The sequence below is a fragment of the Herpailurus yagouaroundi genome, unplaced genomic scaffold (genome assembly GCF_014898765.1).
Source record: "Herpailurus yagouaroundi ecotype Mexico unplaced genomic scaffold, PumYag 219, whole genome shotgun sequence".
Lineage (NCBI taxonomy): Eukaryota > Metazoa > Chordata > Mammalia > Carnivora > Felidae > Herpailurus > Herpailurus yagouaroundi.
The window spans coordinates 302,565-328,278 of record NW_024412450.1 but is presented as its reverse complement, the minus strand read 5'-3'; the positions used below and the strand labels follow the sequence as shown (position 1 = coordinate 328,278).

At 44.1% G+C, this 25,714-nt stretch overlaps 2 protein-coding genes across 14 annotated transcripts in view; both read right to left on the bottom strand.

Moving 5' to 3' along the window:
* The window catches only part of LOC121018325 (zinc finger protein with KRAB and SCAN domains 8-like), a 31,611-nt gene extending 23,496 nt beyond the window's left edge, over positions 1–8,115 (bottom strand). For all 7 annotated transcript variants that reach the window (XM_040457038.1, XM_040457039.1, XM_040457040.1 and 4 more), the window contains exon 1: positions 8,002–8,115. The gene's annotated coding sequence lies outside the window, so the exon portion shown is untranslated. The remainder of the gene's footprint in view (positions 1–8,001) is intronic.
* The window catches only part of ZKSCAN8 (zinc finger with KRAB and SCAN domains 8), a 32,932-nt gene continuing 14,799 nt past the window's right edge, over positions 7,582–25,714 (bottom strand). For 3 of the 7 annotated variants that reach the window (XM_040457029.1, XM_040457028.1, XM_040457026.1), the window contains exons 2-6: positions 22,445–22,953; positions 21,705–21,843; positions 18,527–18,618; positions 18,114–18,237; positions 15,019–17,524 (exon numbers count right to left, since the gene is read on the bottom strand). In XM_040457029.1, the coding sequence (XP_040312963.1) occupies positions 16,563–17,524; positions 18,114–18,237; positions 18,527–18,618; positions 21,705–21,843; positions 22,445–22,861 (1,734 nt within the window). In that variant the 5' untranslated portion in view covers positions 22,862–22,953 and the 3' untranslated portion in view covers positions 15,019–16,562. Of the gene's footprint in view, positions 8,150–15,018; positions 17,525–18,113; positions 18,238–18,526; positions 18,619–21,704; positions 21,844–22,444; positions 22,954–23,104; positions 23,168–25,714 lie in introns of those variants that run through there. The other 4 variants (XR_005785132.1, XR_005785131.1, XM_040457027.1 and 1 more) reach the window with 4 other exon arrangements.

Genomic DNA, 25,714 nt, shown 5'->3' with positions numbered 1-25,714 from the left:
AAACAATAACACATAGAGGTTTCAGTGTAATTTATTCCTTGTTGCTAAAGCAATAGGATGTGACACAGACTTAACTAGAAGCCTCAAACGTGCTTAACAAACCCAGGACACACCAATCAAATGTCTGTAAAGTAACATATCACAAAACTATTAGAACGAACACCTGACTCAAACGTCTATTTAAAAATTACCCTTTAAAGGGGCGCCTGGGTGGTGCAGTCGGATAAGCGTCCGACTTCAGCCAGGTCACGCTCTCGCGGTCCGTGAGTTCGAGCCCCGCGTCAGTCTCTGGGCTGATGGCTCGGAACCTGGAGCCTGTTTCCGATTCTGTGTCTCCCTCTCTCTCTGCCCCTCCCCCGTTCATGCTCTGTCTCTCTCTGTCCCAAAAATAAATAAACGTTGAAAAAAAAAATTAAAAAAAAAATTACCCTTTATAATGGTATCTACAGCACAGAATCTGGAATATAAGTGACTACAAAATAATACTTAGTTCCTACTTAAAAAGACTTTTCACTTGTTTAATTAAGTCGGGAAACAAGACAGGAATTGAAGAGATTTGTAGATAGTGGAGCAGATGAAGGACTATACAAATACAGAAGGGAAAAGAACCAGAACTTCAACTGATAACAAGTTTGGAAAAGTGACAGCAGCCTCACTGACAGCTGGGTTTTTACCACTCACACAGAAGTCCACACTACTTGGCTGGAAGAGAAACATGGGGATAAAAGCTCTGGCCGTTGCTACCACCACCGCTGCTGCCGCTGATGTTGCTGTGACAGCACCTTAGCAACAGGGATGCTTCGTATCCCGTGCAAGTGTGACAGAACGGACCCCTCCCCTCTCCAAAGAATGGGGCTCCTTCAGACTCATGTGTGGACAGCGTGGTGCCCTCTCTTATCTTCTGGGAAGAAAACTTGATGAAACTTTTGCTGCAAACTTAAACTACACAAATTATCTCTTCTCTGCCTCTTTCCACTTTACAAATTGTTTTACGTCTCAACAGTAATAAACTGATGATGTGTACCCTTGATGAGATGAGAATGGCACTTAACCTCTGGGGTCATCCTCCCCCAAACCTATAACCTCAGTATAGTAATGAGAAAAAATCAGTCAATTCCCAACTGAGTGGCATTCTACCAAAAAACTCCTCAAAGCTGTCAAGGTCATTGAGGCACCTGGGTGGCTCAGTCATTTGAGTGTCAGTCAGTTAAGCATGAAGTATATGGGGACTCTCTGTACTATCTTCATAATCTTTCTGTAACTCTAAATGTCCAGAGTGCACAGAAACTATTCTGAAAATTTTACTTAAAAATCTGTCTATGCAGGGCATCTGGCTGGCTCAGTCAGAAGAGCATGGGACTCCTGATCTTCAGGTTGTGAGTTCGAGTCCCATATTGGTTGTATAGATTACTTAAAATAAACTTCAAAAATGTGTTTATGTATCACAAAGAAATAGAAAGATATTTCATGCTCATGGATTGGAAGAATAAATATTTTTAAAATGTCTACTTACTCAAAGCAATCTTCATATTTAATGCAATCCCTACCAAAATACCAATATCATTGTTCACAGAACTAGTATAAACAATCCTAAAATTTGTGTGGATCCACAAAAGACCCCGAATAGCCAAAGCAATCTTGAAAAGCAAAGCAAAGCTGGAAGCATCACAATTCTGGACTTCAAGTTATATTACAAAGCTGTAGTGATCAAGAAAGCAGACACATAGATCCATGGAGCAGAATAGAAATCCCAGAAATGAACCCACAACTATATGATCAATTAATCTTCAACAAAGCAGGAAAAAATATTCAGTGGAAAAAAGAATGTTTCTTCAACAAATGCTTGGGAAAACTGCACAGCAACATGCAAAAAAAAAAAAAAAAAAAAAGAAAGAAAGAAACTGGACCACTTTCTGACACCATACACCAGAATAAATTCAAAATGGATTAAAGACCTCAATGTGAGACAGGAAATGGTTAAAATCCTAGTAAAGAAAATAAGCAGTAACCTCTTTGATATCAGCCATAGCAATTTCTTCCTAGGTATGTCTCCGGAGGCAAGGGAAACAAAGGCAAAACTATAGGGGCTTATAGTTCCTATAGAACTACTGGGACCTCATCAAAATAAAAAGCTTCTGCACAGCAAAGGAAACAATCAGCAAAACTAAAAGGCAGCCGATGGAATGGGAGAAGATATTTCCAAATGACATATCAGATAAAGGGTTAGTATCCTAAGTATATAAAGAACTTAAACTCAACATCCAAAAAACAAATAATCCAATTAAAAAATGGGCAGAGGGGCGCGTGGGTGGCTCAGTAGGTTACGCCTCCAACTTCAGCTCAGGTCATGATCTCTCAGTTTGTGAGTTCAAGCCCCACGTCTGGCTCTGTGCTGACAACTCAGAGGCTGGATCCTTCTTCGGATTCTGTGTCTCCATTCCCCTCTGCCCCTCCCCTGCTCATGCTCTGTCTGTCTCTCTCAAAAGATAAACATTAAAAAAAAATTTTTTTTAATGGGCAGAAAACATGAACAGACACTTCTCCAAAGAAGACATACAGATGGCAAACAGACACATGAAAAGATGCTCAACACCACTCATCATCAGGGAAATACAAATCAAAACCATGATGAGGGAGCCTGGGTGGCTCAGTCGGTTAAGCATCTGATTTCAACTCAGGTCATGATCTCGTGGTCTGTGGGTTTGAGCCCCACATCACGCTCTGTGCTGAGAGCTCGGAGCCTGGAGCCTGCCTTTGAATCTGTGTCTCTGTCACTCTCTGCCCTTCCCCTGATCACACTCTGTGTCTCTCTCAAAAAAAGAAACATTATGGGGCGCCTGGTGGCTCAGTGGATTAAGCATCCGACTTCGGCTCAGGTCATGATCTCGCGGTCCATGGGTTCGAGCCCCGCATAGGGCTCTGTGCTGACAGCTCAGAGCCTGGAGCCTGTTTCAGATTCTGTGTCTCCCTCTTTCTCTGACCCTCCCCTGTTCATGCTCTCTCTCTGTCTCAAAAATAAGTAAATGTTAAAAAAATTTTTTATTAAAATAAAAAATAAAAAAACATTAAAACAAACCACCATGATGAAATACCACTTCTGCCTGTCAGAATGGCTATAATTAATAACACAAGAAACAGCAGGTGTTGGTGAAGATGTGGAGAAAGAGGAACCCTCATGCACTGCTGGTGGGAATGCAAACTGGTGCAGCCACTCTGGAAAACAGTGTCTAGGTTCCTCAAAAAGTTAAAAATAGAACTACCTTAGACCCAGCAACTACACTACTACGTATTTTTCCAAAGAGTACAAAAATACGAATTCAAAAGGATACATGCACCCCTACATTTATTGCAGCATTATTGACAATTGCCAGGATATGGAAGCAGCCCAAGTGTCAATGATGTGGATGGAACTAGAGTGTATTATGCTAAGCAAAATAAGACAGAGAAAGACAAATACCATACGATTTCACACCTATGTGGAATTTAAGAAACAAATGAACAAAGGGGAAAACAAAGAGAGACAAATCAAGAAACTGATTCTTAATTACAGAGAACAAACCGATAGTTACCAGATGAAAGGGAGTGGGAGGATGGGTTAAATAGGTGATGGGGATAAAGGAGCGCATTTGTCATGATGAGCACACAGAATACTGTATAGAACTGTCGAGTCATTGTATTATACATCTGAAACTATTTAACACTGTATGTTAATTAACTTGAATTTAAAAACTTAAAAGTTTGGGACGCCTGGGTGGCTCAGTTGAGCGTCCGACTTCGGGTCGGGTCATGATCTCATGGTTCGTGTGTTTGAGCCCCACATCCGGCTCTGTGCTGACAGCTCAGAGCCTGGAGCCTGCTTCAGATTCTGTGTCTCCCTCTCTCTGCCTCTCCCCCACTTGTGCTTTGTCTCTCTCTCTCTCTCAAAAATAAATAAGCATTAAAAAAATTTTTTTAAGTATGCCTATGTTTTTGACTAGATAATATACAATTGAAAAGTCAGGACGCCTAGGTGGCTCAGTGGTTAAGCATCTGACTGTGGCTCAGGTCATGATCTCATGGTTCATGCCCCTCTCTCTCAAAGAAAAAAAAAAAAAAAAGAGAAATCAAAATCCTCTGAGAAGATATATAGAGGGGCACTTGGATGGCTCAGTCCGTTAAGTGTCCAACTTTGGCTCAGGTCATGATCTCGTGGTTCACAAGTTTGACCCTCTTAGGGTTCTCTGCTGTTAGCAGGAAGCCCACTTGGGATCCTCTGTACCTGCCTCTCTGCGCCGCCCCCACTCTTGTGTGCTCTCTCCCAAAAAATAAACAAACATTAAAGAAAAAAAAAACGACATATAGAAACAAATCTTGTTTCCATTCCACCCTGCTCCTCCTCGGTTTACCACTTCCATAGGTAATTTGTATTAGTTTCTTGTATCTTTGAATGTTTCTTCATACAAACGTGTCTTTTCTGAACCTCTGATTTCCTTGCTCCTGTTGTGGGGTGGGGTGTGGAAGTTCCCCACGAGTCAGGCACAGGCCCACTGGCACATGGACACTACCCTCCATGGCTGGGCTGAATCATTTCTCAGTGATGCTCTATCACGTTTCTCTGAACAGTCGCTCCTTAGCAACAGTGAAAAAGGCTCACTCAGGGCAGGGGTCACATGCACATGAACTCCTGCCCAGAACCCAGGAAACATGGTGACCCACGGAAGCCTGTGGCCGAAGCTGCTCAGCTCTTATTAAGAAAATATGAAGAATCCCTAGTCCTACCCAAACCCCTTTAGCTCTGCAGCTCGCTCAAACTGGAATGATCCTATCCTGCCGCTGCCTCAATGGGCTTCCTCATACCGGATAGCTACGGGTATGTACAAAATACCTTTCTGGGCTGTAATCAGATACCTCTGGGTTAACACTTTTAACTTTGAAGAAATCAGTGAGAAGAAGGACATGTGCCCTCATCTTTTAAGCAGAAGAGTCTGAGAGGGGGCAGAAAAATGCAATATACAATAGTAAAAGAGGGGCGCCTAAGGGGCTCAGTCGGTTAAGCGTCCGACTTCGGCTCAGGTCATGATCTCAGTTTATGAGTTCGAGCCCCACATCGGGTTCTATGCTGACAGCTCAGAACCTGGAGCCTGCTTCAGATTCTGTGTCATCCTCTCTCTCTCTCTGTCCCCTACCCCTCTCATGCTCTGCTGGCTCCCAAAAATAAATAAAAATGTAAAATAGCAAAAGAAAGGAATCTTCATGAGTAGCTCATTTAGCTTTTTTCTTTGAGGCAAAAAGATCTCAGGAACATCTCAATAAAACTGCCAGGTGTCCCTGAGTGTCGCGCGCGCGCGCGTACACACACACACACACACACACACACACACGCGTGCGTACACACACACACACACACACACACACACACACACACACACACACACACACACACACACACACACGATGTAGGGGAGGATACAGGGGCCAGGACGGGGCGGTCCCCTCCCCCAGACTCTCTGTTATTCCGCAAGCCTGAGCGGCAGGGGAGGGGCCGGGCAAGGGAGCAAAGGAAGAGCGGCAGGGGCGCGAGAAAGCAGGCGGAGGCCAGGGTGGTGGTCAGCCGAGACCAGGGAGCGAGCAGGCCCCCCGCTCCGAAACCAGACCCCACACCTGCACTTCCGAGGTGAGTACGGCGCCGGAAGGGGCGGAGCCGTCGACTTCCGCAGATCCCTGCTGCTCTCGCTTTGCGGCCGCTCTAGGGCCCCGGAGGCTTCTTCCTCAGTGGTCCCTGAGCTGGCCAACAAACAAGGTTTTTACTTCAAACCAGGTATTTTGCACCTTTTATCGCCTTTAATTCCGCAAATAAAACGTTATGCTCCTCCTTTCATGTGTAAGAAAACTGAAAAGCAGATAAATTTTTTGGTTGGACAACTAATAAAGCAGACGAGTCAGAGAAAGACAAATACCACATATGATTTCACCCACATGTGGAATTCAGGAAACAAACAGATGAACACAGGGGGAAGGGAAGGGAAAAGAAAGTAAGATAGGGGCGCTTGGGTGTTTTCGTCGGTTAACCATCCAACTCTTGTTTTCGGGTCAGCTCATGATCTCCTGGTTTGTGGGATTGAGGCTGGCAACTGGTTCTGCAGTGACAGCATGGAGCCTGTTTGGAATTCTCTCTCTCTCTCCCTCTGCTGCTCTCCTGCCCATGCTCGCTCTCTCTCTCTCTCTCTCTCTCTCTCTCTCAAAATAAACAAAAAAGCCCCCCAAACTTAAAAAGATAGGATAAAAACTGAGAGGGAGACAAACCACGAGAGACTATTTTTTTTTTTTTTAAATTTTTAATGTTTATTTTTGAGAGAGACAGAGAACAAGCGGGGGAGGGGCAGAGAGAGAGAGAGAGAGAGAGAGAGAGAGAGAGAGAGAGAGAGAATCTGAAGCAAGCTCCAGGCTCTGAGCTGTCAGCACAGAGCCAGATGTGGGGCTCAAACCCACGAACTGTGAGATCATAACCTGAGCTGAAGTCAGACACCTAACCAACTGAGCGAACCAGGCTCCCCCATGAGAGACTCTTAAATACTGAGAAGTGAGGGGTTGCTAGAGGGGTTTGGGGAGGAGGGGATGGGCTAAATGGGTGATGGGCATTAAGGAGGACACTTGTGATGAGCACTGGGTTGCACGTAAGTGATGAATCAGTAAATTCTACTCCTGAAACCATTACTATACTATATGTTAGCTAACTTCAACTTAAATAAAATCATAAAAAAAGTAAAATAAGCAAATAAATAAAAAGCAGAAAGCTTAAAAAAAAAAAAGGAGACAGATGAAATTTGAACCCAGATCGATTGCAGTCCTAAAATCCCTCCACTTTGCACTCAGAAACTACTTCTTAATTTGTAAATTGAATACTATTCCAATAAAAAATACCAACTTTTTTGTAAATAGATTTTAACGTTCACATAGACAAGTAAGTAAACAAGCAAGACTCCCTGGTACAACTCTGAAAAGGAGGGCAATGAAGGAGCACTTTTCCTAAGTGATCATAAACATATTACAAAGCCTCAGTGAGGCAGTGTGATAGTGGTGAGACAGACAAATGGCACAGAATAGAAAGTCCAGAAATAGATGCAATCAGAGGGAGAAATTTAGCATAGAAAAAAGGTACTAAATCAGTAAGAAAAAGACGAGTAGACTCCTCAATAAATGTATGGTGAGAACTAGGTAATCATCTGGAAAAATGTTAAATTGGATTCCTTCCTCAGTCTATATACAGGTCAATATTCCAAATAAATCAAAGTTTTATTTATTTATTTTAAAACATTTTTTAAATTTTTTAAATGTTTATTTATTTTTGACAGAGAGAGAGAGAGAGAGAGAGAGAGACCAAGCATAAGCGGGGGAGGGGCAGAGAGAGAGAGGGAGACACAGAATCCGAAGCAGGTTCCAGGCTCTGAGCTGTCAGCACAGAGCCCAACGTGGGGCTCGAACTCAAAGACTGCCAGATCATGACCTGAGCCGAAGTTGGATGCTCAAACGACTGAGCCACCTGGGCGCCCCTAAATCAAAGTTTCAAATGTTATAAATGAAAACTATAAACGTACCAGAGGAAAATGTGGGAGAAGTCTTTAATAACCTCAGAGTAGGAAGGCCTTTCTAATTATAAGCCCAAATCCAGAGGCTATAAATGAAAAGATTGGTAAATTTGAAATCAATACAAAGAATCAAAATTCCTGCAAGGTAAAATAACAAAACCACCTTAAGCAGAGTCAAAGACACATAAAAAAACAATACAGCTTGTCTCAGACAACAGGCAGCAAAGACAGAATTCTTTATCAATAACATACTGTGGAAATGGCAGGTGAGCCGGGTGCCCTCTTGTTCTACCCTCACTTTGAAGCAGATTCTGCTGAGGGTTCATAACAGCACACCTACATTGATATGTTATATTAACTTAAAAAAAAGAGTCTTCTCAGGTGCCTTATTGTAGAATCTTCAGAAAACTACAGAATGTCAAAGTTTAATACTTACAACCCTCTCGTGGGATAAAGGGTTCCTATAGTTGAGATTTTAATGGTGCGTTCCTGGGTAGGAGTTGGGGACAGTGATTCTCCCTCCCTTGGCTCCCAGGACTGATATTTCTTGCTAGATTACTTCTTGACTGTGCAAGAGCTGGGACCTGAAAAAAAAAATTAAACACATGAAATTATGAATGTATCACTGTATAAACAAATGAATCATTAGAGCAGACCAGTTAAGAGAGGTATGGAGAAAAATAATGACAATATCTAGATACAACTTTTGTTATCAGGTACCGTTCATGTAATCATGATAACAATTCTAGGCAGGTGCTTTTGTCATCCTCATTTACATATGAGGAAATAGAGGCACAGAGAGATTAAGTGATTTGGCCACATCACAGGTTTAGACCTATAGGCCCCCAAAATGGAAAAAAACATCCCTAAGAGACTAAACGTTTACGATGACTTAATAAATACTTCTCCCTTCCCTTCCTGCTGTCTGGTTTCATCCAACTCAGCCACTTTCTCATTGATCCGCGCCCCCGCGCCGCCCCACGCCACGCCCGTCCCTCTCCCAGATCTGGCACTCCTTAGGCCTAAAGGTCAGGAACTGGCCTCAGCCAGTGTCAACTGAGCTGGAGCCGGCCCAGAACAAGGAGTTTTCTAGTAACAGAATTCTTGAAAGCAGAGAAAACAGCTCCTCTAATGCTGCCACGCATTAGAGTCTGCGATTCAGTAAGCTTCCTCTTACGGGTCTCCTCTTCGTTGCCCTTCTTTTGTAAAAGAAACACTATCTTACTCAAAGAAAAAGCAAAGACTGCCATAGCTGTCACACTAACTAGTGAGGGGCGGGAGAAAAAACGCAGTGTCAAGCAAGGGGCTGATCTGCTAGGTCGCGTGTCCGATCCCAGGCTGGGCAGCCGGTGGGGCCGGTGCCCCGACTCGCCCCTGCCGCAGGGCACTGCAGGCCAGGCAGGAACAGGGCCGCAGGCCGCGCGGGTGGGAAAGCGGCTGCCGAGAGCCGGGCACCGGCCCCACGGGCCAAGCTGCAGCCCAAGTGAATCCGCACGCACCAGGAAACGTCCCGGGCACCCGGGTGGAAGAGGAAGCCTGCCCCAAGTGCGTATTTCCAGTCCTCCGCAGTTTCCCCATCTGTTCGGAAAGGCGGGCCGAGGGTCGGCTGGGGGCTACACCACAGCTACCAGGGGTGCACGTGGTCACGGCGGCTCCATAAATCTCGGGAGGCCGTGGGAAAGACCGGGCCGCACTGGGGCGTCGGGTCCGCGGCCGGAGGGGCGGCCGGCCAGACTCCCCCGTGCTTCCCTCGGACGCGGGACTCGCGTCTGCAGGTGAGCCCGAGCAGGTAATCGCTGCCACCGCCGCCCGTGGGCCGGAAGTCCCGGCACTTCCGGGGCGGCCCGCTCGGCACTTCCGGGCGGGTCCTCCACCAGCCCAATCCTGGAGCGCCGCCGCCCCGGGTGGTCCGCGGAGGCCGACCCGAGGCCCCTTCGCTCAGAGGTGCTTTCCCTTTGTTGATTCTGTCCAGTGTAGAACGGACGACTCTGGAATCTTGGAATTTGAAGACACCGCGGCCGGGAAAGGCAGAATCTCCAGGGGGACCCTGAAGGATGCCCAAAACCGCCGGGCGGGAGTGCAGGTGCTCAGAGCTTTATCTTTGACGATCAGAAGGCCAGAGCCGCTCCTTGTGTTGAAGATTAGGGAACAGGCCCAGGAGGACGGGGCTTTCAAAACTTGACTGGGACACCAACTGGCCTTAATGGGAGAATTTAACCCAAGGCACCGAGTCAGTATACTTGTATGGACATACAAACTGATGAAAGGAGTAAGTCCTAGAATAAAACATTACAGTTGGAGGCTCAAAGTACGGATCCACCCCCTCCCTGGCGGGGTAACAATTAAGAACACACAAGAACAAGGGTCAGACCTGAGCGCATAACCAGTCAGAAAAGAAATGGGCAAAGCATCAGGAAGCCAGGATTCTCTTCTACCTGCACCACAAACCTTAACGGGCGACCCAGTGGTCGCCGGGCCTTTGTGGACCTCCGTTTGCAGAATGGGTTGGGAAATGATCTCAAAGGTCACTTCCAAGCCTAGCATTCTATAGACTATGAATAATTAAACACAACAGAGCAATGCAGTGATTTCTTTGGTGAACTACACATTGAAACCGATTTTCTAACTCGAGTTGATACTTTTTAAACCTGTTTAAGTGCCACTGAGCTACTTAATGATGATGAGAAAGATGAATGTTCTTAAAAGGTTTTTTAAAACTAATTTAGGAAATCATTTTTTTCTACATATTTGCCTTCTTAGGTGAGAGTAAAACTCTGTTAAAAACTTAAGTGGGTATGTTTTACTTGGCAAACTCTGACTGCATTCTGGCTTGATTTCCTTGGACTAGTTAATCCTGCCTAGCTGCTGCCAAAGGAACTGTTGAAGGTTATGTGTTGTCTCCAAAGCTACGTCTTTTATAGGTTACCGGCCCCCTGCAAAAGGGATAGCGCCCTAAGTATTATCTTTGATTCTATAAAACGAAACCAGACTGTAGTCCTGTAACACCTGGTACTTGGTATAATGAGGGAGGCAGATCTGCCCCTGAAAGCAACCTTAGAACATCATTATCAACCATTTTATGGTTTACCATCACCCTGGTGTGTATATTGCTGTGAACTCCAAACATTAAGGCTTTTTCTTTTCTAATCTTACATACTCTAAAATATATATAACAGGGTTCTTTTAAGCCTTGCCATAGCTAATTTTTCTAATTGCAACGCTAGTATTCCTCTCTCTTCTTTCTCCTATATATCTTAAATATGTCCAGCCCAGGGCTTCTCAACTTTGGCCCAATTAAACATATGAAGCCAGATAATTTTTGTTGTCGTGGGGGCTGTGTGTGCATGCAAGGTGTTTACAGTATCCTTAACCTCTATCTGCCAGATGCCAGTGGCATCCCACCTGTGCACCGATGATAGAACCAAAGCTATCTCCAGACATTGCCAATTTTCTCCAGTTGAAAACCACTGGTTTAACGTCAGATACAAAAGTCTATTCTGCAGCACTTTTGCAACAATAACTTTAACACAGTAATCTTTAGAGTTTACTATTCCTATTTTCTTCCTTAAAGAATAAATTTGGCCAAATGGAGAGCTTCTTATTTCAGTTTTCACATATATTCCCCTGAAGTTGGATTTTTTAGTCTTAGGTACAGGCAATTATAGAACTCCATAAATAATCCACACAACGATTCAACAAGCATTTATTAAACACCTACTGTGTGCTCAGCACTGTACTAGGCACTAGGGGGTGCAGAGATACAAATGTAAAAGTTATTATTCCTGCCCTCAAGGAGCTTACAATTTAATTTTGAAAATAAATACACATGTGAAACTACAATACAGAGAGCTAGAAAATAATTACAAAGCAACATATTAGTAAGTGCATGGACCACAGTACAAACTCAAAGGGTAAGTGCTGAGGCAGCACAGAACAAGGGAGGTCTCAGTGTGAGGTGAAGTCAGGGAGAGCCCACTCGAAGATATAAAGAAGCTAGGCTTTGAAGATATGGATGCGAAAGAAGTGGGGCCAAAAAAAACCCCAATCCAAACAAAAGAAATTGCATGAGAAAGGCACGGAGGCAAGGGCTTGTAAGACAGCAGTGGAAGGCCACGGAAGTTTGAACAAGAGTCAAGGTGAATATGCCAGAGAATTAGGCTGAGGCAGGTGAAACATGAAGGGCAAAACATGGAGAACCTGGAACACCACTGCTGGGACAGCCATCATCTGCTGAGTGTTTCTGACCGAAAATGAATTTTGAGGAGGATCACCTTAGAAGCGTTACTGAAGGGGGTCTTGAAAGCAAGGACACTAGAAAGAAAGAATTACCACAGCTGGGGCCTCAGATGGCATGGCTCTGCAGAAGGCTGCAGGGGATGGCAGAAATGTAAAAGATCCAGCCTCAAGGAGAAGACGGAGAACTGGAATGACTCAGCAAGATGTGAGACACGTACAGTGAAGAGCAGAAAAAGACTAAAGGACAACTCCAAGACAGGGCAGGGCGCCTGAGGAGCTCAGGACACGATCTCAGGGTCATGAGTTTGAGCCCTACCCTGAGCATGGAGCCTACTTTAAAAAATAAAAATAAAAAAAGAAACATGAAGGGCAGGGAGTCTATTCAAGGTAAAGAAGCTAAGCAATAATGCCTATTTAAAAGGAAAATGTAGGCTGGGGGACAAGAGTGAGGAGTTCTGTTCCCAAATATCAAATTATGTAGGTAACTGACCCATAGGGTGGGAAATAATTAAAGTACTGAAATACAGAAGGTAAGTGTAAATAATCAAAACATAAATAGAAGCAAATACAGAAAAAATACTGGATAAAACCAAGACATGGAGATTATTTTCAGTGGAGAAAAAAGACCAATAAAGAAAAGCTAAAAATTAGGAGGAAAATGATCAAAAAAGATCCCACAAGCCAAAGAAAAGAATTCCTGAGATGCAGGGTCCCTACTCAACAGTGCGAAATACAGGTCAAGGACAAGGGGCGCCTGGGGTGGCTCAGTCAGTTAAGCGTCCAACTCTTGCTTTCGGCTCAGGTCATGATCTCAAGTTTCTTGAGTCTGAGGCCCACATTGGGCTCCCTGCTGATAGTGCACAGCCTGCTTGGGATTCTCTCTCTCTGCCCCTCTCCTGCTCATATGCTCGCTTTCTCTCTCTCTCTCAAAAACAAAACAAAACAGGACAAGAACTTAGAAAAGGCATTGATATTTGTCCATAGGACACTTCAGTGGCATGCTGAGTACATAAGCCAATAAGAAGTTTTAAGAATATATTAATGAGAAAATAGGGTTGAACAATGGATGACATGTTCGAAAGATCATGAATGACAAGAAAAACAGAATGGCAGCTGGATATGGGCAGTGAAGTGGAAGGTTTTCCACAGTTTACGCTGTAGGTAAACTTAACTCCTGTCATCCCAACGGACCATATGCCTGGCTGGGCGCATGGGTATTTTTCATTTCCCCCCACAATTCTACTTCCTTGGGGCAGTTTAGAGAAATGTACTCGAATCTGTACCTTATTGCTTTATCCTGCCAGTTACTCTTTTAAACATGCTTTACTTGTACAATTTAGCTTTCTAATACTACAAAGCATCAAAAGTATCAGCATTTAAAGATACAATCATCAATCAAAATGACATTTTCAATCAACTGCACTACACAGCGCTGTACCACTATGCATTCCCTTCCCCAGTAGCTACCTATCTTATGGCCAGGGACACTGGATTTTCCAATGGCTGGCCAGGGCCAGTGTGCTCATCAGAGACAATACAGCACAGTGGTCAGCAGCACAGCCTCCAGAATCTGACACTGTTGGGCAGAGCCCCTGCTCTGTCATTTCCCAGCTACATGACCTTGGTCAACTCACTCACTTCTCTAAGCTTATTTCCTCATCTATAAAATGTAAGATATAATGTGTGTCATAACCATGAGAAACACTTAGCATAGAGCTTGGCACACAGTACATACTTAATAAATGTCAGCTATTACTATTTCGAGTCTCAGAACCAAGAGTAAAGCTAACTGCCGTGTATGGCAATCATCCACCACATTCTAGCACTGCCACCTGCTCAATGGAGTAAACCTTTGAAGCCTAAGACGCCTCTCCTAGGACTATGTTGGATGGCAACAGAGTGACAGAAGAACCACTTTATCATGCCAGGTCCTAAAATGAGAAGATCACGATGGGAGAAGGTATTGGTGAACAGTTCATTTCAGATCAAGAGCATAAAAACAGAATCTGCAGGATATAAAGGAATTTAGCACACATCACTCACAGTTAAGAGCTCAAAATAACGTCATAAAGATGGAGCAACCACATTCTGGTGCAGAGTGATTAGCGGAGACCAAGAATGGACTTCTATGTGTGCCCCAGATAAACAACAGCCTTTTCTACCTTCTTACACCAAGTGGCTATTTCTGGATGCGGCTGAACCGGCTTCAATAGTTCCTTCAGGTCACAGTCTGTCCTTATTCTTTCCAGCAGAACACTGATCTTTCAGGGCACATCTTTCCTCTGAATTCTGCCAGATGCTTAGTAATTATGGATTTAATGCACAGCACGGCTACACATTACTGTAGTAAAGAGACGTTAGCTGGTGTGCCTACAGTCATTTCAACACGTTACTCTAAGAGCCCTCACTGGACAAGTGCTCCCCTCAACCGCCTGGGAGACTGTGCACGTGTGCACGTATCTTCCCTTGGACAGTGACTCCATCCTGTAAGACCCGCATGTGGGCAGCACTGGCCTCAGGCAGAGTTCGTGTCTTACAGAGGGTACACAGAGAACAAGGATCTAGAGTCCAGATTTATTCCTGGTGTCTTGAAATTTCAAGTACAAGAGAATGAGGAATGGAATTCCCTTCAAGTGCAAGGGAATCTATAGTCCAAAAAAAAAAAAAAAAAAAAGGACAGTAAGAAAATAAAGGATAATGGAAAGCACTATTTTGAAAGAGTTAACCAAGGAGGGGTGCCTGGGTGGCTCAGTCGGCTAATTGTCTGACTTCTGATTTCAGCTCAGGTCATAATCTCATAGTTCAGGAGTTCAAGTCCTGCACTGGGCTCTGCATTGGCAGTGCTGAGCCTGCTTGGGATTCTCTCTCTCTCAAAATAAATAAACTTAAAAAACAAAAAAAAAGAAAATAGAAACAGTTAACCAAGGAAACCAAGCATGACCTATGACAGGTGGGTATCAATGGCTCAATGAAATAGGTATAACAACCTTGATGTTGTCAGTGGTCAGGGTGGGCCATAGCAGGATACAGAAGGGATTTTATAAGGAAGGAATTTATGATATAAAAGTTGGACCTTTACACTGAAAGATTTTACGACTGGTTTTTAAAAACACCAATCTTAAAATAACATGATGAGTAAGTGCTGTCCCTGTTCAGGTCAGTGTGAAGTTGTGTAAATTCTCCTGGCGTTTTCTTCAGAATGTGTAGCATATTCTTCGGCATAGGATTAATGGAATCAATTCCCGTTTTGAAAGCTGACTTTGGAAAAAAAGCCAAAAAGGACTCAACTCTAAGTCTGGTGAACAAGTGGGTAATGGTCAAAAACGAGACACTATTCAAGACTAGAAGTCTTCCAAATGTTGGGAGGAGTGGTAGTGCTACAGCAACAACCCGGACCGCCAAATTTAAAGGGCAGACCATGTTCGGATGCACAGGTTCTGGTGTGCTGCTTAGAACAGCCTTGTTACTTTATACAATATCCCCTGGTATATGGAAAGCCGCAAAGGAGAAAGACAGTGCCCGGTAATGAGTTAATATTGTGTTTCCGCTAGCTTACAGACGAATTCAGAACAGTGCGGGACTGTGGGGTGAGGTATTTGACAGATCACCGCTGTGCATTTATAAAGCTAATGGCAAGAGACAGATGGAGAATGAAGGGTGAGGTGCTAAGGCCATCTGAGGAAGGGGGACGAGGGCAATGACAGCAGGGACAGACCATCCAGTCAGGGGTCTGTGCAGACTGACCGGAACCTGAGAGGGCAGGGCTGTAATGGGCCAGAAGGGATGAGTGCGCGTTCTTCGTAAGGATTTTAGGTCTTCAAGCACCTGTCTCCCCTTTCGCCCACGCCATGCTACAACTGGAACAGTGTCCACACCTCTGTGCACCACGGCATACAGCGGGAAGGTGGAAAAGAGAGCCGGAAGTCACCCAAAGGTACAACCACCCAAGCTCGAGAGCAGCCAGACTGAGTCTCCACTCACCTCCTTCTCTGCTTCACTCCCACAAACATCACTTCTTTTGCTGACACAGGTGCTGGGGGTGGGGGTGGTGGAGGACACGTATGGATGCTCAGTGACTCAGAGGAGTCAGCGAAGGTGATATATGAAGAAAAATGCTGGAGTGCTGTTAAAAATATAGCATTCTGAGTTTGCGTGGGAATACGGTTTTCCACTATCAGGAACGTTGGGATAAAATAACACGCACACTTAAGCATAAATACATTATGTGTCTGTAAAAATTTCCCTAGAACTAGGTTCTTAGAAAGCTAAATACAAATATAAGTTCTCACAGGGAGGCTGCTTCAAACTCTAAAGTAGCTTCTCAGATCAGATCAGGATAACAAGTGCGCCTGCCGGGGAATCAGTGGGGGAAGGAGATCACAGGAGATGGGAAGAAGCAGAGGAACCGGGAGGAGCCTCTCTCACACCTACAGCTACTCACCCGAAAGACAAAATTAAGTGCCTCCACCACCAGCCACTTGCTCAGATGCTATTGTGTTTCTAAAGGATGCATTAGGCCACCAGGAGCTCCACTCCATCAGACACCTCCTAAGACAGTCAAGCTGATCCACCTGCATCAAGGAACCGGCCCAAACTACTGAAGAGCTATTCAAACTCTGCCACCGCTACCGATTCTGATCCTACGTTAAGGTTGTAGTGATGACAAAGTTTCTGGCTTTTTACTTGCACTGAAAGACCTCTCACCAGCATGTGGCTTCTCTAATTCTGAATAATGCCCACACCAGGACTGTAGTTTTTTCCCTAAACTCCTGCGGATTCAGATTTTTCTCCACTGTGGATTCTCTGATGCCGAATGAGACTTGACCTCTGAATAAAGGCTTTCCCACACTCATTACATTGATAGGGCTTCTCCCCTGTGTGAATTCTCAGATGCTGTATGAGGCCAGTGTTCCCATTGAAGGCTTTCCCACATTCTTTACATTTATAGGGTCTTTCTCCAGTGTGGATTCTCTGATGTTCAATCAGGCCTGACTTCTGACTGAAGGCCCTCCCACACTCATTGCATTTGTAGGGTTTCTCCCCAGTGTGGCTTCTCTGATGGCCAATGAGGTGTGAGCTCCGCCTGAAGGTTTTCCCACACTCCTCACACTCATAGGGCTTCTCCCCTGTGTGGATTCTCTGATGTCCAATGAGGTGAGAGCTATGACTGAAAGCTTTCCCACACTCATTACATTCATAGGGTCTCTCCCCACTGTGGATTCTCTGGTGCAGAATGAGGCCTGCACTCTGACTGAAAGCCTTCCCACACTGATTGCACTGATATGGCTTCTCCCCAGTATGAATTCTCTGGTGCAGGATCAGGCCTGTGTTTTGACTGAAGGCTTTACCACACTCCTTACAGTGATAGCGTTTTACTTTGTTGTGGATATCCTGATGGGAAAGAAGGGCTGACCTATAACTGAAGGCTTTCCCACACACGTTACATTGATAGGGTTTCTCCCCAGTGTGGATTCTCCAGTGGCGAACAAGGCCTGAGCTCTGGGCAAAGCTCTTCCCACATTCGTCACATTTATGCCGTCTCTCCTGGGTGGGATTTCCCCGCTGCCTCTCTAATCTGCCCAGAAGATCTCGGGCTTCTCCACGCTCATGACCCCCGATAACATCCCCGTTGCATTTGGCAGCTGTCTCTCCATGTGGTTGGATTCCAGTAGATATTACCTGTTTCGAAGCTAATTCCCTGTTCTCACTCCTGGTCTCACCACCTGAAATTAAAATGTGATAAACATCAAGCCAATGTCACTTTCTATTCTCCATGTTAGAAAGGAATAGAATATAAGGGAAAAGGAAAACACACATGGAAGAACTACCAGCAATCACACAGCTTCCATCTGTCTCCAAGCTGCTATCATAATACAGGGAGATGAGAACAGGGCCAAGCAGAAGTACCACAAGCCAAATGGGGAAGAAGTGCCATGAACAAGGAGGGTTGTTGGGAGGCACGAAGGCAGGGAAGGGACCACCTGAGGGGCAGCTGGGGAGTGGGTAGGAATACAGACGTAGTGAATGACCTAACAGGACAGAAATGGGAAAAGCCCTGGCACTGACAGGGAGGAGCATGACAGGCCCGAAAGTCCCACAGGGCTGGGAGCAGAGGACTCCCACTGGCAGACAGAACAGTACCCACAGTAAGCCCTGGATCAGAGAATAAAAGTCCATGGGTCAGCACTGTTTCTCTCTGTTAGTTCCTGAGTTTAAACTTAAGAATGTCTTTCAGACAACTCACAGCTACCATCACATAACAAACAAACAAAAAAAACCTTAAATGATGACAATAACCAGAGCTCTCCTTACCCAGGGAGAACATGTTTCTGTAATTTTCTGGCCTGTCATCTCTATGCAGATCCTTCTGTGATGGATCAAGAAGCCACTCCTCTCGAATTAGGGACACAGCCATGTCTTCGATCTTCTCCAAAGTCTGAAACAAAACAAAATCCCCATGTGGAACTGGCACTGTTCCATGGCTCAAACCCAGACTGTCAGAGGTCCGCCAGTGCAGGGGAGGATCAAGGGGGGGGAACACACTGTGTAAAGGGATGTAACTAAGCGGGGGACAAAGAGGAAAACGCACCAGATTTGGTGGGGGAAATCAAGAATCATGCAGAAACATCTGGGGCAAGTTCCTGGTGAGTACTGCTACAGAGAGCCCGGGCACGTGGCAGATGCCACCGGTGCTGCGAAGCAGATCTAGAAGCAGTACAACTCACCTGCAGCCCTGCTGTGAGCAGTGTGGCCGTCATCTCCTGGTTCCCAGGACTTCCTTTCTGGGAAGAGGCAGGACTCTCACAAGTAGAGATGGCTGAGAGGAGAAAGAAGCGAGGAGTGAGACCACCCTGTCCCACAGTTGCAGGAGCCAGCACTAACCCATTCCAAAGCTGTCTGCATTTCAGAAGATATGCATGTCAGAGATCTTGCACAAGAAGTGCTGAGCGGCCCCTGGCTGCCTCAGTACGTGGAGCATGTGGCTCCAGATCTCGGGGTCATGAGTTTGAGTATAGAGTATAGAGACTGCTTAAATAAACACTTAAAACATTAAAATGAAACATGAAATGAAATAATATAAAATATAAAAAATCAAATCAAATCAAATCTGGTATCTTGGGCTCTGGGCCCACACTAATGGCTGCCCACAGGACATCTGCACTTTGATGTCCCACTCAGCCTGAAATTCCGTGCCGAAAATAGAGTGCTGGTTTCCTAACAGGAACTGCTTTTCAATTTCTTCTCTACCACCAAAACTACGTTCTATCCTTGTGCTTGTGTACAGCATTTCTTCAGGTCTTCATGTCTTGGCAAATGGAATATGAGAGCCAACAGAACCAATCTACCTCTATTAACTCTATTACCTTCCTGACATGTCCACCATGACTGCCACTATCTGCTTCCCATAGGTATCAGACAGTGCAACACCAATAAACAGACTACTGTGTTTTGGGTAATACGCTTTAGAACTTTAGACAAGAATTATATAACTAACTGAAACTGTTCCTATGTTTCTTCTTTAGGAATGTTAAAAACCCATTTATATAGAACGGCTATAAAACACATAAATGAAAAAAGAAACGCAGAGTAAATACAAGATGACACTAGAATGGTCTTGTTCTGCAAGAAGTTCTCAAAAAAACGATAGGGAAGTGTCAAAAGGACACAGGAGCCAGACTGAAGGGGGCCTCCTCTGAATAAATCTGAGACAATTTAAGCATCAAAATAAACACAATAATAAAATAAAGATAACTAAAGATACTTTATTTCTGGAATAAAGTAAGAATTTAGGAGTCCATACTGACATATAAAATAAAATGGGGAGGGAACACTCTTTATTACAAGTAAGTGTAGAAGGAATGACATAGTTAGAAAATCATCAGTTTGTAAGTCTCACTAATCACCGATTCAATCAAGAAGCAACAATGAATATTAAAACTAGTATTTTAAAAACAAAAGTTTGATGTGGACCAAATACTTGCACAGACTCAAGAGTACTTTCCCCACAAATTACTTATTTATCACAAAGGGAAAAATAGTAACCACAATGATTACCTTAGCAAAAATAAGCCTTTTTAAAAAAAAAAACGTGTATTTATTTTGAGAGAGAGAGAGAGAGAGAGAGAGAGAGTGTGCGCCAGAGGGAAAGCAGCAGAGAGGAGGAGAGAGAATCCCAGGCAGACTCTGCTGTCAGCGCAGAGCCCGATGCGGGACTCAAATTCATTAACTGTGAGATCATGACCTGAGCCGAGATCAAGAGTTGGACATTTAACCCACTGAGCCGCCAGGTGCCCCAAACCTAACCAAGAATAACCTTAACCAAGTCATCAAAGGTACCAACACCAATAACAGGACAATTTCCTGTTGTAATGCTGAGAAGGATACAACAGTACTTTTGGGGAGTTCCTGACACATATGCACAACTTGAATTGACTCGTAAGGAAACATCACACGAACCCAAATTTTACAGCTATTCTATAAAATAACCAACCTGTACTCTCAAAAATGTCAAGGTCATGAAGGGCAAAGAAAGGCCAAGAAACTATTTTGAATTAAAGGAGTCTAGGGGCGCCTGGGTGGTGCAGTCGGTTAAGCGTCCGACTTCAGCCAGGTCACGATCTCGCGGTCCGTGAGTTCAGGCCCCGTGTCGGGCTCTGGGCTGATGGCTCAGAGCCTGGAGCCTGTTTCCGATTCTGTGTCTCCCTCTCTCTCTGCCCCTCCCCCGTTCATGCTCTGTCTCTCTCTGTCCCAAAAAATGAATAAACGTTGAAAAAAAAAAAAAGTTTAAAAAAAAAAAAATAAAGGAGTCTATAGAGACAAAACAACTGACTGCAAAATGGAATCTTGGATTAGATTCTGGAAGATTACTGGGACAACTGACAAAACATGTATATGAACTATGGACCAGATTAGTACAGTACCAGCATTACACTTCCTAATTGTGATGCATTTATTGTGGCTATCAAAGAAAATGCTCTTGCTTGAAGAATTATATACTGAAATAATTATAAATAAAGTGGCATGATGATACCAGCAAAACCTCAAAACGCCTATGTTGTTAATACATTGAGGTAACATGGGTCGGTCAGTGGGCTGAATGTCCAACTCTTGATTTCAGCTCAGGTCATGATCCCAGGGTCATGGGATCAAGCCCCATGTCCAGGCTCGAGGTGTGGAGCTGGCCTGAGATTCTCTCTCTACTTCTCCCTCTGACCCTGCCCAGCTCATGCTCTCACGTGTACATGCATTTGCTAGCACATCCTCCCCTCCCCACCACTTGTTAAGCACCCAACTCTGGTTTCTGGTTTTGGCTCACATCATGATCCTGTTAGTGGGACCAAGTGAGATTCTCTCTCTCTGCCCCTCCCACCTCCCAACATGCACATGCTCTCTCCCTCGCTCTCTCTCAAAATACATATATAAACTTAAAAAAAAAACCAAAAAACATTGGGAAGGCACCTGGATGGCTCAGTTGGTTGAGCATCCAACCTCAGCTCAGGTCATGCTCTCACAGCTCGTGAGTTTGAGTCCCATCTCAGGCTCTCTGCTGAGTCGGCTGCAGAGCCTGCTTCAGATCCTCTGTCCCCCTTTCTCTCTGCACCTCCCCTGCTCACTTTCTTTCTCTCAAGAATAAATACATTTAAAAATTAAAATAAATTAAAATTACAAAAAATATACTGGGATAACAGAAATGTGTGACTATGTAAGAATCCCCAAATTCTTTGATTTGTTCTTGAACTTACCAATGGGACTGACAATCTATATTTGAAGCCTAGATAAACACTTAAACTCAGATCTTAGGACTGGTCTGTACACAAAAATTCTAGTTCCTGGTTCTCCAGGAACTCAACAGGTACTTTCTTTCCTATTCCTCCCTCTCATCAATGAAATCTGGTTCCTTACCTTTCTCTTGTGACCCTTGGGACACCGGAGATTTGTGCTGCATTGCCATGGGTCGGAGCTGAGTATTTGGAAGCCCTGGTGTAGACTCTGAATGTACGACCTCCTCCCAGAGTCCATGACCATGTGCACGGGCTGGGACCTGAAAACAACAGGGCAGCTGCATTACAAGAAATTCCTTTGCGAGAGGCAGTGAACAACATAAAACAATCAAGAAGAGCTCATCTCTAGGGACACATGCTTGGGAAAGGAGGAAGCAGAATCTCACTTACTTCCTAGAGGCAGTAAGAACACAAATGTGTTGATTAGCGCAGAAAGGCATCATTTCTGATGCCCTTCCTACCATTTTGCACTCCCAAGGCATGGGAAGCCTGATAAACAGAAACTTGGAGCAGTTATTCCACAGAAAAAACTTTTGGTAACAAACCAGGAAACCTTAGTTCTGGTCTCAGATCTACCTTTAATTATGAGTGTCCAAAGTCACTGAAGTAATTCAAGCTCCCTGCATACCAGTTTCCCACTTGGCAAAGATCATTGCAAGGATGTTGAGGATAAAAAACGTACACATATCCTTTACAAAAATAAAAAGGACTCTACAAATATGAGCCATACCGCACTAGAACTGTTTTTATCCTCACAAAAAGAAATCGACACCCAGCATTCATTCCACTGCTGCGGTGCTGGTGTCTATCACCCAGCTTCCACACACCGTGGGCACAGCATGCACACATCCATCTACTTACTGGCCGTCCTAATATATCAATCTGTCTTTCTAAATCCTCCAGCAGGGTCACCACCTCCTCTCCGTTCTCTAGCTGATGTTCCTTAACCAGAGTCTGAAGCTCCTCAGGCAGGATGGTCAAGAACTGTTCTAGCACTAATAACTCCAAGATCTGCTCCTTGGTGTTCAAATCTGGCCTTAGCCACTGATGGCAGAGTGCGCGGAGTTGGATCAGAGCTTCTCGGGGTCCTAATGTCTCCTGGTAGCATAACTTCCTGAAGCGCAGACGGAATAACTCCTGGCCAGGAGGATTATTTTCATGCAGACTAGATTCCTGGTCCCAGCCATGATCTTCCTCTACCTTGACAATTACAAGGTCTTCTTCAGGAGCTTGGTCTGGTGGGGATGAGGCTGACAACTTTCTTGATTCTGCTGCCATTTAGGGCTGGAAAAACTCAGGAGGCTCGTTTCCACTACCTTCTCTATCTTCGTAAGAAGAACCTTCCAAAGGCCTCTTCTCTAAGGGCAATTCTTGGAGAAGAGAAATCGTCAAACAATATTAAAGCAAATCAAAGGTCATAGTCATTTACTAAGACATCTTAACAAGTTCCTACCACAACACAGACTTCAGGGCTTGGTCATTTAAGTGATCCTCTCCACTGTTCCAGAAGTAACACCTTACCTCCTTAGCTTTCTGCCATGCCAAATCCATCTGGGGAATATTCCCTTCCTTCTGCTTCCTCTCCTTGGGGATGGGGAATATGGCAAAACAAAGTTAGGAAACCACGTAGACTGGGTCTAATTGAAGTTCTGCATTTAACCTCAGCTGGTCTTCACTGATGCTGATTTAACCTTCAGTATTTGCAACTCTAGCTATACTGTTTCTACACACTTCAACTCTCAACCTATCCCTTGTGCTCAACAGACCTTTCTTTCTTTCTTTTTCTTTCTTTCCTTCCTTCTTCTTTTTTTCTTCCTTTCCCTTCTTTCCTTCCTTCTTTCTTTCTTGACAGAGAGAGAGGAGTCGGGGAGGGGGAAGAGAGAGAGAGAGAGGGAGGGAGGAAGAGAAGCGGGGCTCATCCAAAGTGGGGCTCAAGCTCACCTGAAGCAGGGCTCAAGCTCACCCAACGTGGCACTCGAACTATGAGATCATGACCTGAACTTAAGGATTGAACCACCCAGGCACCCCAACAGACATACATTTCTACACAATCTAGCTCAAGCTATTGTCCAGAATTCCTAACACCAAAGTCTTCTCCACCTAATGTCCATTATCCTTCTGTGCTCTCCATCTTCCCTCCTATGTCAAAGCCAACTACTTCTCCCATGGACCTTATCTCACTCTACAACTCTTTGGAGCACTGGTTGCTACCTTTCCAGGAACCTAAATGCCCCATCTACACACACTAACAACCTCCAGAATGTTTTACAGATAGAATCATACAGTAGGTATCCTTCTGAGTCTGGCATCTCTCCCTTGGCATAATACATATGAGGTCATCAATGTTGTGTGTACCAGTATTTTATTCCTTATGGAGACGTATGTTTATCTGTTCCCTAGTTGAGAGGTATCTCAACTCATTTTCGGTATTTGACGATTACAAATAAAGGCACGATGAACATTTGCATTTGAGGTTTGTGTAAACATGTTCTCATTTCACTTGGGTAAATATCTAAAGTAAAACTGATGGATCACATGGCAGGTGTATGTATAACTTTATAAGAAACTGTAAAACTTTTTTTTTTTTAATGTTTATTTATTTTTGAGAGAGCATGAGCAGGGGAGGGGTGAAGAGAGAGGGGAGGACAGAGGATCCAAACCAGGCTCCATGCTGACAGCAGAGTCCAAAACTGTTTTCTAAAGTGCCTATAACACTTTGCATTCCACTGGCTGTATGTGAGAACTGGTTCTCTCTATCCTAAAAAGCAGCATTTGATATGGTTTTATTTTTAATTTTAGATATTCTAACAAGTATGTAATGGTATCTCATTATGGTTTAATTAATTAGTTTATTTTTTAACCACTCCCTGATATCTCACTATGGTCTTTTTTTTTTTAATGTTTATTTTTGAGAGAGAGAGAGCACACGCCACAGATTCTGAAGCAGGCTCCAGGCTCTGAGCTGTTAGCACAGAGCCTGATGTGGGGCTCGAACCCACGAACCACGAGATCATGACCTGAGCTGAAGTTGGTTGCTTAACTGACTGAGCCACCCAGATGCCTATTCACTATGGTCTAAATTTGCATCTTCCTTCTAATTCTGTAGAGCATCCTTTCACCTGTTTGTCTACCATCCATATTATCGTCTCTGGTGAAGTTATCTGCTCAAAACTTTTGCCTGTTTTAAAAATAAACTTCTTTATTATTGAGTTTTGAGAATTCCTTACCTATCTTGGACACCAAGACCATTATGATATATATGATGTGCAAATACTTCCTCCTCTTCATTCCTTTAACAGTGCCTTTCCAAGAACACAAATCCATATCTTTTCTGAAGTCTAATTTGTCATTTTTTTTTCTTTTAGGGATTGTGCTTTTGGTGTCATACCTAAGAAATTTTTGCTTAACTCACAGTCGCAAAGATTTTCTCCGGTTTTCTTCTAAAACTTCTATAGTTTTAGGTTTTACCATAGGTCTATGATCCATCTTGACTTAATTTTTTTAAGTAATCTCCGCACCCAACCTGGGGCTTAAAATCATGACCCTGAGACCAAGAATCACACACTCCACCTACTGAGCCAGCCAGGCATCCCAAATTTTGAGTTAATTTTTGTACAGAATTTGAGTTGTGGATGGAGTTTAATTTTTTGGAACACAGCTACCAAATTGTTCCAGCACCTTCAAAAAGATTACCCCTTTACCGACTGAATTATCTTTACATCTTTGTCAAAAATCAATTGACCACGTATGTGTGGGTTTATTTCTGTAATCTGTATTCTGGTCCATTGACCTATATGTTTACCCTTTTCCCCAAACAAAATTGTCTTGATTATTGCAGTTTTAAAATATTAAAACCAAATATTAAGAGTCCTGCAACTTGTTGCAATATTTTCAAAATTGTTTTGACTTTAAGTTTATTTATTTTGAGAGAGACAGAGACAGCGTGAGTGGGGTTGGGGCAGAGAGAGAGGGAGAGAGAATCCCAAGCAGGCTCCACACTGTCAGCAGAGAGCTTGATGCAGGGCTCGAACCCACCAAACTGTGAGATCGTGAGCTGAGCCAAAACCAAGAGTCAGACGCTTAACCCACTCAGCCACCCAGGAGCCTCTGTTTTTCTTTTTTTTTTTTTTT